The sequence below is a fragment of the Pinus tabuliformis genome, chromosome 5_1 (genome assembly GCF_031772625.1).
Source record: "Pinus tabuliformis cultivar Carrire ecotype Pingquan chromosome 5_1, CPIR1, whole genome shotgun sequence".
Classification (NCBI taxonomy): domain Eukaryota; kingdom Viridiplantae; phylum Streptophyta; class Pinopsida; order Pinales; family Pinaceae; genus Pinus; species Pinus tabuliformis.
Window position 1 is genome coordinate 847,006,523 of NC_142305.1, and position 19,461 is coordinate 847,025,983.

General features: G+C 35.6%; 1 protein-coding gene across 1 annotated transcript; it reads left to right on the forward strand.

Annotated features, from left to right (window-relative positions):
* The first annotated feature begins 5,117 nt into the window (after positions 1–5,117).
* Positions 5,118–9,266, forward strand: LOC149167506 (ubiquitin-activating enzyme E1 2-like). The gene is made up of 6 exons (XM_089431542.1): positions 5,118–5,412; positions 5,585–5,805; positions 5,894–6,706; positions 6,851–7,722; positions 7,862–8,309; positions 8,480–9,266. The coding sequence occupies exons 1-6, from the start codon at positions 5,256–5,258 to the stop codon at positions 9,071–9,073; spliced, it is 3,105 nt and encodes a 1,034-aa protein (XP_089287668.1). The 5' UTR covers positions 5,118–5,255; the 3' UTR covers positions 9,074–9,266.
* Positions 9,267–19,461: the final 10,195 nt, after the last annotated feature.

Genomic DNA, 19,461 nt, shown 5'->3' on the forward strand with positions numbered 1-19,461 from the left:
TGGAATCGAAAGCTAGTTTATGATATATCATATTCAATTTTGTCTTTATTTAGATTATTATTTCCAATTTCTCATTTATGAGAAAAAAATTGTATGTAAATATTTTAAACACTTATTTAGTGAAAGTCAATTATAGTAGTTAAGAGTTTGGAAATTACTTGATAATTGAAAACTGAATTTTAATGTATTATTTAAAGAGAAATGAACCTGTTGGAGGGGTTGGTCGACTTAGTTGACTAGCCCTGTTATCACCCTAAAATCTTTGTCTCTAAGCTTTGGAAAGTTGCCTTGTTTCTAGTCCTAGTCTTATAATTTTTGAGTCATCTCATCACAATTAGTGTCATTCTCATTTACAAACCCTTCTTCTAGTCATGGTGTTAAAGGGTCTCTAGGTCATTTCATGCTTTAAGGGTTAGGTCATAAGGTTAGAAGTCTTTTAAGGTCATATCTCTTTTCCAGATAATGTTTGACAGCTTCATTCCATGTTATAGAAGCCTTACCAGGTGTTTAGAAGTCATATCTCACATCATTTTGAAGAAATTTTGAAACTAGCTACGAAATCACTGAACTAGGAGTTTTCGTAGCGCGCTACGAAATCCCTGAAAAAGCCTGTTTCAGCATAAAAAACTCTGCTTTCTGTGTTTACTAGTCAACTTCCAGAAGGGGTCCTGAGCATCTGAGAACTCAATTTTGAAAACTGAAAGAGGCTTTTCTTCCTAACATACCAAAATACAAAAACCTCTTTCAGTTTCTTCAAATCCGTTCTGAGGTGGAAGGAATTTATGGTTAAACTTGCGCTACGAAACTGCTGAAAGTCAAGCTTGGTCTTCTGGTTTTAGCAGTCTTTTTAAAGATCCGTTTATGGTCACTTGAAAAGGTATTTTGGAAAATTGAAGGATTTTTCTCTTCATCAACTCTCCCGCTACAATAACCTATCTCAATTTCTTCATAAGTGTTTTTAGTTGGGAGATAATAAGCTTTCTTTGAAACCCAAAATTCAGAGAATGGATTTTTCCTGTTTGACATGTGTGTTTCAAGGACAGATTCTGGACATCTGGAGAAGTGTTTTAAAAAACCAAGAGAGGTTTTTGTTCTATACAGCATGGAATACAAAAACCTCCTTCAGTTTCGAAAAATGTGTCATGTATGAGGAGATAAAGGCTCTGTCCCACGTGCCATTTTCAGGGATCCTAAACCTAAAAACAGGGAAACATGTTCCCTAATTTCTAGGGTTTGTCTTCAGCAGTCAGATGACCACGTGGGAGGCTTCATAAAATTCGACTTCTTGAGGTTGCAAGTTGTCAAGAATGCTTTAAATGCTTAGATAAGGTTTTTGTAATCATGATAAGGAGTTACACTCCTAGTTGTATTAGGTCTCTAGGACTGCTAGTTAGGTGTCATTTGCATTTAATAGTTAGTTTTAAGTATCAATAGGTGTCATAGTAGGATGAATTCGAGTTCCCCTCATACTGGAGGAGGAATCTCAGTTATTTAAAGAGCTCTATATATAGAAGAAGATCTAATGTACAAAGGGTTGAAGATTTTTCAGAGAAACTCCTTATTGTGCTTTGGTGTAATACTTTGTTTCTAGTAATACAGTACTTGGCTTTGCTTCTCAGGAATCAGAAGGGATTGAATGTTCAGAATGTCTTGTGTTGTTCTTCTATCTTTATCTACAATGGTATGAATGTTTGATTACTTAGAAATCATTGATAGTGCTCTAACTTCCTTTACACATTTATAAACTGTGTGGTCCTATGCTTTTCTGATATATTCTCCATATGTTGAATTCCTATGCCCTGACTTCTATGTAAAGCTAACATTATTGTCAATACTGAAGCATATTTGACTCCATAAGCCCAATGGATATTTTCTAATTGTGTTTCAACCTTCTTCACTAGTTCATTTGTTTCTTAGAGTTAGCCATCTTATTCATTATCAATATCTTTAATCTTGTGAGAGAGCCCTCTCAGGTTGGGGAGGCTAAGCCTCAGCCAAAAGTAGGTCTGAAAGAGTTACACAAGGTCTTCCTGGTCAGCAGCCCATCAGGGTATGATTTTGTGATAACAAGCCCAATCGAGTCGAGAATATAGATTGTAAAGTTTGTTTATTCTCTAGTCAGTCGAGAGTCTAAGTCAAATAGGTTAAGTCATTTCTGACAGTAAAACTGTTGTAATCGTCTTGACTAAGCTAAGAACATTCAATGATTTAGTTAGTATAAATTACAACAACAACAACAAAAAATCAGATTCGACTAACTTCAATTGCATTTCACAAAAAGAAGTGAAGGTTCCATAAGGTTGGATATAAAAAAAATAGAGCACATCTGAGAAAAACATTTTTTTTAGATAATGCTCTAATTATATAATATACATGTGCTCCACTAAGTCCAAACTAATAATAAAGGATGGATAGATGATGTAAATAAGGTAAAAGCTATGGTGACCTTAATATCATCTTTGAGCTTTATATGCATGCATGTAGTAAGTACAAAATCCATGCACTACAAATATTTGGAAGGATAAACACATATGCAAATGATTAATTAATAAATGTTGTATATTTTTCATTTATATAATTATTTTCAATAAAAACAAATCTTTTTTTAATTATTGGGGAGTCACTACTAACCACTATATCATAAAAGAGATAATTCACTATGTTTTTGTACTAAATATTAGTTAAGTGTTTCCTTATTAGTTAAATTTATTCCAAGAATGGGTATCAAGAACATTTCAAATAAGAAGCTAGAGGAAAATTAAGTTATTATTTTAAGTTTGGCTTTAGAAAATTAAGTGTTTAAAGAGGAGAGGAATAGATGCAATGCCATACACATGATATAACACAATATCATAATAATAATAATAATAATCATAATAATAATAATAATAATAATAATAATGACTTTGATCATGTGAATGTTTATTTAATTAATAATAACAAATATGGAATTCATTAGTAAAATACATGGTTGTGACAATATGGTAAGGGCTATGATGTCATGATGCATTGATTTATTATTGTTAACAAGAAAACCATTTGTTTTTAGGTGCTTAAGTGTTAAATCTCATATGAAATGATTGAGGAATTCCCTTTAACATAGAGAAGAATGAAAATACATGTAATGAATTATATGATGTAGAAGGATAATCCCCTCGGGGCTCACTCCAAACTAATAATAAATAATGGACATAGAATGTAAATAAGGGAAATGCTAAATATTTTTTTCAAAGATTATATGAAACATCATTCTCTAAGCTATAAGAATATAACATCAAATGCATTTAACTTTCAAATAGACACTCTTAAGAGGTTTCCTAGTTAAAAATCGATATAAACCCAACTTGGCAAAGTTTTCAAATTCCTAGAGATCCTCTTTGACTCCAATGCCTCTCTAAAAGAGTTATGGGAAGTTGTCCTACAAAGGGTTTCCAAGAAGATTGATATATGAGTAGTTAAACATATGTCATACCTCCTTTTTTTCCACACAAGGTATTGGGGAAATGCATGTCAACTACTCCTCGTATGGGTTCCTTGGGGCCAAAACTTACCACTAGATATAAAATATTATTATATGTGTTATATGGGTTAAATATGGGGAGAGAAGGGTTTTCATAAAGTCGTTTAGAGTTTTATTGTGTACATAATGAAAACATAGAACGCGTATTATTATCGCTAGAACTCAAGCTCGATCCGTTTCAATGCCAAATGGGCCATTCGAATGGTAAAAAGTCATGAAGTTGAAAAAAACCCTTCAAAAAATTGAGACCCTCTAAAATACAATCCTTATATTTATCTAAGTCAACACACATTTCTAATCACCTTACTCCAATCAATATCTAAAAACTATTCTAATGAAAAACAGATAATATAATAACGACAAACCATTAAACATAACATTATAGATATGCACAAGAAACCTCTTAAATTGGGGTTTGTCTTTAAAAATAATGATTTGCACGCATTCTTCAAAATGGCAAGTTGCTAAACAATCTCTAACACTCTCAAGTCACTCTTTAAAAAGGAAAGATGATAATGGGCACAACCCAATTCTCATCGAAAATGATTAAAAGAGGGAATTATAAATTCAAGCCACTTGTGGATTTCAAAATCGCGAGATGATAGATATAACCCAATTCTCATCCAAAATGATTGAAAACAATACTTAAATATTCAAGCAACTCCTGGAATGAATAAACATATAACATAAGATAACACAATGAAATACCAATATAGCATAAGAAAACTTTCTTGTTCCACCCTTTTAGGAAACATTAATTAGATTAGATGGTTGCTTATGGTGTGAAGATATTTCTAAATATGTCATAAATTGATAACCAGGCATAATTTTATTCATAAAATATATGGTTGAATTTTAGAGATGTTATTTTTAAGTGTAAAACTAATAATCACTTACCAAATATGATTTGAATCTAGAAATATTCAAAAATATTAAAAATTAAGAATTAAATATTTTTTGGAACTAGGTTAAGCCTAGGTTGGGGTGAGCCCCAATGTTGGATGGAAGAACAATCTACCCACCAACCCCACACAAACAAATTGGTTTACACTTCATAGGTAATATAATTTTTTTCCCTTTTGATTAGCTTGACCTAGAGCGAATTTGAACGTTGAATCTCACTATTTACATAATACTTCATAATACATGATTATATGCCCCTTAGGATAGTTTAATTCCCCTAAAAGTGGTTCCCATCCTCAAACACTTTCCATGAGATTTGAACTTATAACTTGGTAGGAACTAAACTCCACACAAACAAATTAGTTTACACTTCATCTTTCCTTTTAATTAACTTAACCTATAAGAGATTTGGACTTTTAATCTCCCTATTTATATAATACTTCATAATACCACCATCACCGATTAAACAACGCGAAAACCGGGAACTAAGAAAGTTTGAAAATTAATGGAATACCTAAATAATAATATAAAAAAAAAATATGAGAAGGCTTGCCGACGTGGGTATGGGTGTGAGTATTAATTAAAAATATACAATTGAGCAGTTTTGAACGTGGCGCCTAACTATATGTTGAACAGCTAGCTATATATGTGCATTCTTCGTCCTTCAAGATCAAGATTGGACAAGAGAGTGGATTCTTCGTAGATCAAGATCAGGCAAGGGAGTGCAGCGTTCGTACTTCAAGAAGATCAAGATCAGCAAGACCAGAGCAATAGAATTGTGAAGTGGTAATAACAACGAGTTGAGTGTGCGAAGAACACAAACATAATTATCATGGCGGCTGCTAATGGTGACGATGGGCAAACACAGATACACATAGACGAAGATCTGCACAGCAGACAGCTGGCAGTTTATGGAAGGGAGGCTATGGGACGCCTAGCCGGTGCAAATGTTCTCATCTCTGGCCTTCGAGGGCTTGGGGTTGAAGTCGGTATGTTTTTTCGTTAAAATCCTCGTCTTCATATCAATGAAATTGAAATTGGGAATCGTATTTTCATATCTGACATCAATGAAATTTAGATTGAGATTGAGGGGAAGTTTTTATAATTAAATTTTGGGTTCAGTCCATTTCATGACATTCCCTCCTGTTTCATGTTTTGAAGCCAAAAATGTAATCCTGGCGGGAGTGAAATCAGTGACCTTGCATGACCAGTCAAATGTTGAATTGTGGGACTTGTCTGCCAATTTCTATTTTACCGAAGCTGATATCGGCAAAAACCGGGCAGTTGCTTGTAGTAATAAGTTGCAGGAATTAAACACTGCCGTTGCAGTTTCAGTTTCCACTGAATCTGAGATATCACAAGAACACCTCTCTTCATTCCAGGTAAGTTGCTACCCTGTAAATTAAATTAGCCTGAAATCAAATTAAATGATGGAACTTCAATAGTAATGAATTGCATTTGCATTTGCAGGTGGTTGTGTTCACAGACATAAGTATTGAGAAAGCCATTGAATACAATGATTTCTGCCATAATCATAAACCGCCAATCGCATTTATCAAAGCTGATGTTCGGGGAGTGTTTGGCAGTGTGTTTTGTGACTTCGGGCAGGAGTTTACTGTGTTTGATGTGAATGGTGAGGAAGCACAAACGGGTATCATTGCTTCTATTAGTAACGACAATCCTGCTCTGGTTTCCTGTGTGGATGATGAGGAGAGGCTCCAATTCGAGGATGGGGATTTCGTTATATTCTCTGAAGTTAAAGGTATGAGTGAGCTCAATGATGGCAAGCCAAGAAAAGCGGTGAATGTCAGACCATATTCTTTCCACCTGCAGGAAGACACCAGTAACTTTGGACGCTATGAGATGGGTGGGATAGTCACTCAGGTAAAGCAGCCCAAGCTCCTAAACTTTAAGCCACTAAGGGAAGCGCTTGAAAATCCCGGCGACTTTCTTCTCAGTGATTTTGCCAAGTTTGACCGCCCTCCACTTTTACACTTGGCCTTCCGGGCTCTAGATAAATTTGTTAATCAATTTGGGCGCTTCCCCTGTGCTGCATCGGAGCAAGATGCCAGTAGATTCATTGATGTGGCAAAGGCTTTAAATGATACTGACAGCTGCCTGATTAAGTTGGATGCCAGTGCCATTGATGAAAATGTAAATGTATTCAAACATTTTGCAAGTGGTTCCCGTGCAGTGTTGAATCCCATGGCAGCTATGTTTGGTGGAATTGTCGGGCAGGAGGTTGTGAAAGCCTGTTCCGGCAAGTTTCATCCACTTTTCCAGGTTTTATTTCTTTGACACCCTACATACCTTTTTTATGTATTTCTCTTAAATATAAATGGAATTGTACCCTTTAGGCAGGGCAAGGCAGCGTAGCATTCAATTATTTATGGTCTAATACAGATTTCTATATTCTTGCCTGTGCAGTTCTTCTATTTCGATTCATTGGAATCTCTTCCTGTAGAACCCCTTGGGCCAGAGGATGTTAGGCCTTTGAATAGCCGTTACGATGCCCAGATTTCTGTATTTGGAAAAGAGGTGCAGAAAAAGTTGGAAGATGCAAAATTATTTGTTGTGGGTGCTGGTGCTCTGGGATGCGAGCTTCTAAAGAACTTAGCTCTAATTGGAGCCTCATGTGGGAGCCAGGGAAAGCTGACTATAACGGACGATGACGTTATTGAGAAGAGCAATCTTAGCAGGCAATTCCTCTTTCGCGATTGGAACATTGGGCAGGCAAAGTCAAGAGTGGCAGCATCAGCAGCCACTGCAATCAACCCACATTTGCAGGTTGAAGCAATGGAGAATCGCGTGAGCCCAGACACCGAAAATGTCTTTGGCGATTCCTTCTGGAACGGTGAGGTTGACGTTGTCATAAATGCTCTGGACAATGTCAATGCCAGGCTGTATGTAGATTCAAGGTGTGTTTACTTTCAGAAACCATTGCTAGAGTCTGGAACACTGGGAACCAAGTGCAACACTCAAACGGTTATCCCTCACTTGACAGAGAACTATGGAGCATCACGAGATCCCCCTGAAAAGGAGGCACCCATGTGCACGCTTCACTCATTTCCACACAATATTCACCACTGTCTTACATGGGCAAGGTCCGAATTTGAAGGTCTCTTAGACAAAACTCCAGCTGAAGCAAATGCTTTTCTTTCCAAATCACAAGAATACATAGCAGCAATCAAGTCTGCAGGGGATGCTCAGGCCCGGCAACTGCTGGAGTCGGTTGTCGATTGTTTGGTTTCCCACAGGTGTCTAACATTTGAAGATTGCGTTTCTTGGGCTAGAATCAAGTAAGTAATTAAATCCCCTTTCTATAATTATATATTTTTCATTTGCATCTTGCATTCCAGTAAATCTCAGCACAGTTTACAAAATGATCAAATTTCACTAAACTACATCTACAAATCACTGACTCATTTGAGGATTCAGGTTTGAAGATTATTTTTCAAATCGTGTGAAGCAGCTTACTTTCAACTTCCCCGAAGATGCAACTACAAGAGAAGGTGCACCATTCTGGTCTGCTCCCAAGCGTTTCCCAAAAGCCATCGACTTTTCTTCCCATGATCCCAGTCACATCTCCCTAATTCTTGCAGCCTCAATTTTAAAAGCTAAAACATATGGCATTCCCATTCCTGACTGGGCTTCAAATCCAAATTCAAGCATATTGGCGCAGGTGGTTGACAAAATGCATATTCCTGTTTTCGAGCCAAAAGAAGGGGTGAAGATTGTCACAGATGAGAAAGCTACAGATGTGAACCATTCTTCTACATTATATGATGATGATGCTGAACAGATTGACAAATTGATCACCACACTGCAACGTGGGGTTCAAAATCTGCCCTCAGGCTTTCGCATGAATCCTATTAAGTTTGAAAAGGTTATATTCTCTAACTTTGCTCATTAAAGATTCCTATTATGCTCTACTAATTACACAGGTTCTCCTCTGTCACAAAAATATCATGTTGGGAGGGTTTTGATGTTCCAATTCAACACTATCCATGGCAAGAAAACTGTGTCTAAAATTTTGGTTGCTTCCTTGCCATGCAGGATGACGATACAAATTATCACATGGATCTTATCTCTGGACTTGCTAATATGCGAGCAAGGAACTATAGCATACCTGAAGTGGATAAGCTCAAGGCCAAGTTCATAGCTGGACGAATAATTCCTGCTATTGCAACTACCACTGCCATGGCCACTGGTTTAGTGTGTCTGGAACTTTACAAGGTTATATTAGGCCACGACGTTGAAAAGTATCGCAACAGTTTTGCAAACTTGGCACTCCCTATATTTTCTATGGCTGAGCCTGTTTCCCCACAGGTAATTAAACATGGGTATCTGAGCTGGTCTCTATGGACCCGATGGGTCATACGTGGAAATCCAACAGTGCAAGGCCTCTTGGATTGGTTCCAGGATAAAGGCTTGGATGCCTACAGTGTGTCATTTGGCAAAACATTGATTTACAACAGCTTATTTCCCAACCACACACAAAGATTGGATAAGAAAGTGATAGACCTGGTAAAAGCCATCCCAAACATAGAGATATCTACGGATACTCATCATTTCGACGTTGATGTGTGTTGTGAAGATGATGATGGAGATGACATTACTGTCCCTATAATATCCATATATTTTGCATGAGCATTATTGGTAGAATTTTAAATTACGACTAAGCATTTTGAATTATAAATTTGGATTACTTATTGGTTCCTGCAAAGGATTGGAGCAATTGATTCATCATTATCTACCGATACTCATTATTTCAACATTGAGGTCTCTCATGAAGATGAAGATATATTTTACCTAGGCCTTTAGTTAACCCATAATGGCATAATTAGTGATATTCTTTGGTTGTGTAATACATTTTGGTTATTTATACCTAGTTCACTCACAATGGCATAATTAGTGATATTCTTTGGTTGTGTAATACATTTTGGTTATTTACCTGTTACAGATATTCATCATTTCAACATTGATGTGTGTAATCAAGATGAAGATATTTTACTCAAGTCTGATATTCTCTGGTTGTGTAATACATTTTGGTTATTTATCTGTTACCTATACTCATCATTTCAAAATTGATGCCTGTTATGAAGATGAAGATATTTTACGGAAGTTTTTAGTTAACCTACAATGGCACAATTAGTGATATTCTTTGGTTGTGTAATACATTTTGGTTATTTATCAGTTCTTGCGGAGGTTAAGGGATTACAGCAATGGATTTGTTATTGATTGCACATCAGTTACCAATTGATTTATTATTATTTTTGTATTAGTTATAATTTATCAGTATTTTTGTATTAGTTATAGTATAAATTATTAAATAAATATATTTTATATTTATTTTTTTTAAATATATTTTTATTATTTTTTTAATCTAAACTTTATTGTAAAACTGATTTGAAAATTAAAAAAAATAATAATAAAAAAATAGAAAGATCAACATTAAATAAATTTACTAGTCCCTCATTATCTATATATTTTTCAGTGACTATTCTTTAGTTGTGACTTTCTCTTTCAAAATGAATATTTTAATTTAACAATCTATCGTCACATGATACATTTTCATCATTTTTTTTGTAAAAAAATAATTTAACTTCTACTTGATGGCAGTTGTTAGTTGGCCATTTATACACCTGCATTCTAAGTTTTGCAAACACTCATATGATGAAACTACATGTTATGCCTATCCTAAGTGTAAAAATCAAATTTTGACTCATGTTTTCTTGCAACTTCACGGAGATTTTGTTTATGAGCAAGCATTAGTGAGAAATTCATTCTCAGATGATACATTTTCATCATTTATTTGTTTGGCAAACGCTCATATGATGGAAGTACATGTTATGCCTACCCTAAGTGAAAATCAAATTTTGACTCAGGAGATTTTGTTTATGAGCAAGCATTAGTGAGACATTCTGGAAACACTTTGTCAAATTTTGACTTATGTTTTCCACCCAACTTGATAGAAAGTTGGCTATTTCCAAATGATATTTTTATTAATATTAATTGATAATAAAAAAAATTAATATAAAAACATTAAGTTATAAAAATATATTTATATATATATTATTATGGAACTTAATTGAATGTTAGTAGATAAATTCAGTTCACAATTATATGGAACATCCATATCATTTACATTACTTGAATTTGAATTATCTTCATTAGACTAATCATCCAACCTAATGAGGACAAACACTTTCAAGTGTTTTTAAGTCATTTTGGACCTTCCTATGATGGTTTATGTTTCTCCATTGATTGAGATGGTTTTGCATTCCCATTTAGGTTTAATTTTTCAGTACTCCCAATCACATTGATGAATTGAACTCCTTATTTTGGTGAACTGGTTGGATATTCTTCATGAGGGGAAGATGGTACTTCAAAAGGATATTTTAGAGATTAATCCAATATAGGGATTCCAACTTCAATACATGGAATATCATCATCAAACTCATGATATGCATTTATATCATGGTTGAATATATCCAGATGATTGTTTCCCATCTTGTAATTGTCACTATGAATTGTAATTCATGTAAATAATGTTGAAACATTGATTGGGTTAGAGGAGTGGAAATAAATCAAAGTTTGAGGAGTTGCTTGTAAAAGTGATTAAACTCAGGCTATTTTTTGGATCTTCCTATGATGGTTTATGTTTCTCCGTTGATTGAGATGGTTTTGCATTCCCATTTAGGTTTATTTTTTCAATACTCCCAATCACATTGACAAATTGAACTTGTGGAAACAAATCAAAGTTTCAGGAGTTGCTTGTAAAAGTGATTAAACTCAGGCTATTTTTTGGACCTTCCTATGATGGTATATGTTTCTCCATTGATTGAGATGGTTTTGCATTCCCATTTAGGTTTAATTTTTCAATACTCCCAATCACATTGACGAATTGAACTCCCTATTTTGATGAAGTGGTTCGATATTCTTCATGAGGGGGAGATGGTACTTCAAAAGGATATTTTAGAGATTGATCCAATATAGCGATTCCAACTTCAATGTGTGGAATCTCATCATCAAACTCATGATATGCATTTATATCATGGTTGAATATATCCAGATGAAATCCCATCTTGTAGCTGTCACTATGAATTGTAATTCATGTAAATAATGTGGAAATGTAAACATTGATTGCGTTAGAAGAGTGGACACAAATTAAAGTTTGAGGAGTTGCTTGTAAAAGTGATTGAACTCAGGTTATTTTGTTTCCCATCTTGTAATTGTCACTATGAATTGTAATTCATGTAAATTATATGGAAATGTAAACATTGATTGGGTTAGAGGAGTAGACACAAATCAAAGTTTGAGGAGTTTCTTGTAAAAGTGATTGAACTCAAGCTATTTCTTTATTTCTTTTATGTGCTACGACACCATGGACTATGATTGCATGAAGTATTTAGCAGGTGGAGTCATGGTATGCTATGGAATCTTGTAAGTAGGTGGAGAGATTGTGAGCTCTAGATCCTTAGGTGATATGGTTTATAGGCATTGGTGTGAATTCCCTTGAGCATTTAACTCCTTTGACTTTGAATTTGGCTCAGGGGTGGTTAGTTGCAATAAATATTCTAGTGCATTTGGCCTATGGTTTGGTGGAGAGTTTAAGTCCCTCCTTATGTTACTAGCCTCTGAAGTTATTCAAATAACTATATCTACCTATATATGTCTACCACTATGAATAATGAATGAAGTTGTTATGTGATCTAATGATTGTATCAACATTGTTATGGAAGAATGTGTTGTTGTTAGTTGTTCATTAGATGGTAATGTGCATGTTCACATGGTTTGAAATTGTAGATCCCCGTGGTTTCTAATATGTTCCCGAGTTACAGAGCTAAATACATGGTCTTGTATGAATGCTTGATGTGCTTAATTAAACCATTACTATGTGTGTTTTCCATTGTTTGACACAACCATGGATATCTGACTAATTAATATTGTTAATAGTTCTTATGCTATAGTGCACGTTTCATAAATGGATATGATAGTACTATGTGAGATCTATGATGTGGTTTAATATGATGTAGTTACATATAAGTTCGCGGAGTAGTGTTAGCCATGGCTTGGCTTGTTTTTGTGCTTGTTAGTGTCCATATTTATGGAATCATCTATTGTTTTATGGCTATATTATGTCTGAAAGGTTGGATTTGGAATGGAGGTTTCATTCTTGTCGTGATAATGGTGTTGAGCATTGGTCAAAATGAGCCCTATTAGACTTGTGATAGTTTCAAAGTCTACATAGATGAAGAAATGCCTGTCCCAGAGGGGGAAATATATGTCCTTAAGACAACGATATATCTCTACGGGATGGGAAACTGCAACATTTGGAGACAAACATATGTACATTATGGGAGACAAAGGTATGTCTCCATGGGATGTGAAACTGTGATGCTAGGAAACAACAATATGTTTGTCCCGGGAGATGAAAAAATGTCTATACTAGGGAATGGAGACATAGAATGTTGCATGATAACAAATATACAGTTAGACCCAAAAATTGATTATAACGTGGAACCATTGAATTACATGATGCGGCGTAGCCTTGTGGAACCCCATGGCTTAGTTGGAGGTGGTCAATGCCACACAAGTAGCATAAGGCTATATGGAACGCCATGTGAGAATCCAAAGGATGTGGATTGGTGATGTGGCAAGGATGCTAATGTTGCATGTTGATAATGTGACATGTGGTAGGTAGAAATATCCCTTTGGATGGCTAAGTGGCAGGAAATTGAGTGACACTTGGCACCACAGAAGGATGCCATGTGGAGGGTGATATCACTTTGAAATCAATATGTTTTCAGCAAGTCATAGAAGAGACAGATGATGTGGAGTTAGATGACATGGATGTCAGGTGGCGCCATGAGTCATGTCATTTTGTCTTAAGACAGAAAGCGCAATGCTAAAATTAGCATTCAAAGACAAATTATTGTCAGCGCTTTCTATTTACTGTTGAGTTTATGTGTGTGTCATAGCTAGGATATGGGCATGTACTAATGGTAGTGTTAGATGGAGATTCATCAATTGGTTTACGTGAATAAGTCTATTGTGTTGCGATGTTTTGGAGCAAAATTCTCTTAGTGATTTGGATTTGTGGCATGGTGACACTATTGTGTGGTGCCATAATGGGTGCCATGTTGGAACATGAGTGAGGTGATAGATCCAAGTAGGCACTCAGGTTTCCAAGTTGAAGTCCTTCTTTATGTGGCAGTGGTTAAGGGCCCGAACTTCAAATAGGCTTAACTTTCAATCCATGAGTCAAATAGAGGTAAAATTTATAATGTTGGAAATATCTTGACAAGATGGATGCAATCGTATTATCCAATGTGAATTCCACACACTTTGGGGAAGTAAAAATTTTGTAACCTTTTCTTCATAATGAGACCATGGAGGTTTGATCCAAAATTCAGAATGAACGTTTAATGAAATGATTTGCAATCTAGTTTGTCTTTTAAGCAATGGATCATGATTGCAAAACCACACAAGAAAAGTAAATTTTGCAGGATTTTAATAATTAAAATGGACAATAAGCAACATCAAAACACAACAAATTGATGATGGATTTCACCCCTCCTAGGCTATGTCTCCAAGTCTAGCTTCCAATGGCGGTTTTTTATTATATGCTCAAATGTTCAAATACATCGACATAAAAGTACCAACTTGCAAAAATAACATTTCCATTACATCTAGAATGCCTGAAAAACCACGTGTAAGCTCTTATTGGGCTAAAAAAGGTTAAAAACTGCTTGATTTGAATGGAAAATGGCATCCATCCATGGAATTTACCCATCGTATTGTAAGTGGCATCCACCCATATTATTCATCCACCCATGGTATTGTAAGTGGCATCCACCCATATTATTCATCCACCCATGGTATTGTAAGTGGCATCCACCCATGGTATTTTTTCGTGGTATTGTATGTGACATCCACCCATGGTATTCATTCACCCAACCATGGTATTTACCTGTGGTATTATAACCAAAAAAGGCTATAAGTAACAAGTCGCATTTTGTAAAAGGACATATTGTCCACCATAATGTGGCTTTTACAATTATTCTCTATATAATAAAAAATTCTTTGTATCAGATTCAAGTTATGGCTCCATGGGAATGAGGGGTTGAAGCATATTTTAGTTTCAAAATTTTGCAGAAAAATTCATGCAAGTGCTAAGACCTCCAAAAATCATTCTATAAGGTACAAAATAGCTCATTTTAAATTATTTTTCATTAGCTCAAATGGGTTTTTTGTGGAATTTGATTTCGATCCCCGGTTTGAGAGACATGAGCAATTGAAGTTACACATGTTTGGAATGTTGCGCAACTGCACATCCCATGAGTTTATGCAATCATTTTCTCACTCCAAAGGTCATGAAATTTCAAGTTTCTTATATCAATGGAAATATATCTTCAATATCTCAAATGGGTCTTTGACAGAATTTTATTTCATCACTTTTAGCGGAAGTTATCAGGAATTTTGTAGCAAGAGTTCTATAATGTGAAAGAAACCTTTACAACATCTCATTGGATAGGAGAATCTACAACATCCATGGTAACTTTTGTTACAAGTCTACAACACATTTATACTTTAGGTAGATCTCTGGTGTGGCCTGGTTCTGTACCCCACCCAAAATCCATGAATTTTTATATCTAGAGTAGCATTCAGAGCGGGTTCCCTTTGGAGATGTGCCCTCCCATCCCACTGTAGTAGGCACTTGCTTCACATTCATCAGTTTCAGCATAGCAACATCTTTCTTTGGTTATTTGGAGACGTTCCCTCCCACCCCAGGCTATGTAGGCACCTGCTACTTCATCAACAATCAACATCAAGGTTATGGGTTAACCGCACAAAACCCTTATCATCGAAGTCCATTTGCTAGGCTGCACACCGTTAGTATCACAGTTAGTCACACGCATTGCAGGGTATCTCTATCCTCGAATCTTCATTTTTCATGGTTATGTGTCATTCACAAACCCACGCTTCATCGAAGTCCATTTTGTAGGCCGCACAATGTTGATATCATAGTTGGTCACAAGCATTATAGGGTATCTCTATACTCAGATCTTTGTTCATCATGGTTATGGTTTAACCATACAAAACCATTCTCTTTGGCGGCTCTTCTTCATATTTAACAAAGGATTCTTAGGAGGGAACTTCACGCAATGTGGACCATTTCTTCTTAAGGAGGGAGGAATTATTCGAATGGAAAATGACATCCACCCATGGAATTCATCCACCCATAGTATTCATCCACCCATGGAATTTACCAATGGTATTGTAAGTGGAATCCATATGGTATTCATCCACCCATGGAATTTACCCACCCATGGAATTTACCCTTAGTATTGTAAATGGCATCCACCCATGGTATTCATTCACTCGTGGTATTTTCCCATGGTATTGCATGCGACATCCGCCCATGGTATTCATTCACCCATGGTATTTACCCACCCATGGAATTTACTTGTGGTATTGTAACCAAAAAAGGCTATAAGTAACAAGTCACATTTTGTAAAAGGATAGATTTCCCACCACAATTTAAACTTTTATAGTTATTCTTTGTTTTAATAAAAAGTTTCTTTGTGGTTTTGTTTATTGTGTGTTCACCTCATTTCTTTTGCCCCAAATATATAAAAAAATGAAATTCCAAAAGAAAAGAGGAGAACACATTGTTAACAAAGCCACAAAGAAACTTTTTATTAAAACAGAGAATAATTGTAAAAGCTACATTGTGGTGGACAATATGTCCTTTTACAAAATCCAACTTGTTACTTATAGCCTGTTTTGGTTAGAATACCACAGGTAAATACCATGGGTGGATGTCACATACAATACCATGGGAAAATACCATGGGTGGATAAATACCATGGGTGGATGAATACCATGCGCAGATGAATACTATGGGTGGATGCCACTTACAATACCATGGGTAAATTCCATGGGTGGATGAATACCATTTTCCATTTGTATCACTGCTCTGCAAAAACTCATCCTCTACAAAAATATTGGCAACAAAGTGGTTCTAGCCCAATTGGTATGGCGCTATGTTTGTATTTGGGAGGTTCTAGGTTCGATCCATTGGGAATAGGAGGAATTAGCACGTTATAGTTGAAATGCTACATAAATTTTTTAATGCATGGGTCATATCCCTCTTTGTTACCCTAATTCTTCAGTCACATGGCATCATAATACTATGGGTCATGTGCCTTAGGCCACGCACCCTCTGTGCTTCTTTCCTTTGGTTCATTCAACGTATATGTGACTAGGGTTTTGTACCTTGTATGCTTGCAGTGGCCACATGCCCTATATTTCTGCTGATGGTCATGTAATACCACTGAAATCATGGGCCAGGCCGTTCGATGCGCCCATCAGCCCACCCATTCCCCCAACTGCTCCATGGTTTCATGTTAAATATAACCCACTAGCCTATGTTTAATAATAACATTGAGTGGTCCATTGGTTGGGTGTCCATTGCACATTTGGGAGGTCATGCATTTGATTCCTACAGAGGCTTTTCGATCGATCAACCAACTTTTGGCCTCATCCAAAGTGCCACATGGTACTCTAGGGTTGGGCCACGTGTCACTTTGTGATTGGCCCATTCTTCAAAACCATCAACCAATAATAGCATGTCAAGAGTCGTCATGAGACTGGCCCAAATGGAAGATTTTGATTGGTTTCCATACTGCCTGGTCAACATATGACATCAATATGACGTCATCATATAGACTACCATGTGGCATCCATACACTGCACAGTCAACCCTACAAGTTGACTTTTTAGTTGTTCACAAAAAGGTTTAGAATGCGATAACTTCCTGATACAGTGTCAGATTGAGGTAATTCAAGCGTCATTGGAATCAAAATGATGAGATCTATGATTTTGCACTAGTTTTAGGAGGTTTTGAGTACTTTTATTTTTAGCATATTTTTGATCCCTTGGATTTTTCCTCCCCACTGGAAGCTTTTGGACCACCAAAAGTATGTTTTTAGTTAGCAAGTAAGTGAGGGTACAACTCCCTCACTTTACCGATATCTATAAACCTTGACTTTATTGGATTGGTACCTTTGAGCCCCACACACAGATACTCCATATTACCCCTATGTGAAGGTCTTATCCTCTTATCAAGAATTGAGTCTTCCTGTAACTCATTTAAATATTCAGGAGAAAAATCTTTGATAGATGGAATCTGAACATTCTCTTCTTCATAAAAATCATATGAGGCTCATACAATCTCAAGTTTTCCACATTCACAATAGAATTAATTTGCATGTAAGGTGGCAAATCTAATCAAAAATATTTCTTACCAATCTTCTCCAATATTTTGAAAGAACCATATCTGATTGGCTTGAGCATTTTACCTTCACCTTGTAGTCTTTTGTTGCTCATGTAAAACCAAACTTGATCTCCCACTTGGAAATCATGATCAATCTAATGCTTATCATGTCTTACTTTGTACTTGGCTTGGATTTTCTCCAACTGTTCCTGTACATTTTGATGCACTAGCTGAATTTGTTCAATGAAATGCTTGGCTATTACTATGTCCATCTACTGCAATATATTTACCAAAGATGAAATCCAAAAGATACTTTGGAAAACAAATCAAACAAGCTTCAAATGAAGATATTTGTGTAGATGAATTCTTGGCATGATTGTAGGCATGTTGGATGTAATGCAAATGTTCATCCCAAAGTTTAGGATGCTTACCATAATATCCTCGAAGGAGATGCACTATTGTTCTCTTCACTACTTCTATTTGGTTGTTGGTTTGTCGATGAAATGTTTTTCTCTTCTTCAACTTTCTGTCCATTAGTTCCCATAAACTTGACCAAAACTTCTTGATAAATCGAGAATCTTGATTGGAAATAATCAAAGTAGGTAACCCAAATGAACCCATACATTTTAGAAGAACATCTTTGTGATTTTTTTAGCTGTGACCTATTTCTTACATGGCATAAACACACATTTTGTTGAAACAATCCACTACAACATATAAATAATCATGTCCTTTCCTAGACATTGGTAGTCCCCCAACAAGATCCATAGAAATAATTTCCTAAGGACGAGAAGGGATAGGAAGTGGGGTGTACAAACCTAATTTCCTATTGCTTGACTTGATAGTAGTGCACATAGAAAATCCTTTTACATATATTGATATAGTTTCATTCATGCGAGGCCAATAACAATACCTTTGTAATTATACAACTATTTTTCTTACACCGAAGTGACCAACAATAAGAGAAGTATGGGATTCCCTTATGACATTGATTCTTTCACCCCGTGGAACACATAACTTGCCAAAATGATACAACAACTTGTCATGAACTTGATAAGCCAACTCTTCAACATGGTTTCCTTGAATCAAAGTTGCATAAACATCTTTAAAATCTTCATCTTGAGCATATTGTTCAATATAACTTTCATGCAGTATTGAGTTATGCTTAAGAATAACAAATGCATTAACAATAGGCCTTGATAACATATCTGTAACTTTGTTGTATATACATTTCTTATACCTGATTACCAAATGAAATTGTTGTAGGAATCTCGTTCATCTGAAATGCCTAGCTTGTTGTAGCTTGGTTTGCGATTGTAAATATTGCAAAGTTTGATGGTTAGAATGAATAATTATTTCTTTACCCATCAAATAGTGCTTCCATTTCTTCACACTTTGTACCAAAGTATATAACTCTTTATCATAAGCTGGATAATTAATTACAACATTGGAAAACATTTTAGAATGATAACATATTAGCTTACCATGCTGCATCAAAACTGCCCCCATAACATATTCTCTTGCTTCGGTTTGAATTTCAAATGGCTTCTTAAGATCTGGAAATGCTAGAACCAACGTTGTACTAATTTTCTCTTTCAAAGTATCAAATGTGTAGTCTCTAAATTAAGTTTCTTGACAATTTCTTCAGAGATAAGATTAACTTGAGATCCACTATCAAATAATGTATCAACCTTTGTATTTTTTGTAATGACCCTGATATGGAAAATATCACTTCTTTCTTTATCATTTTGAG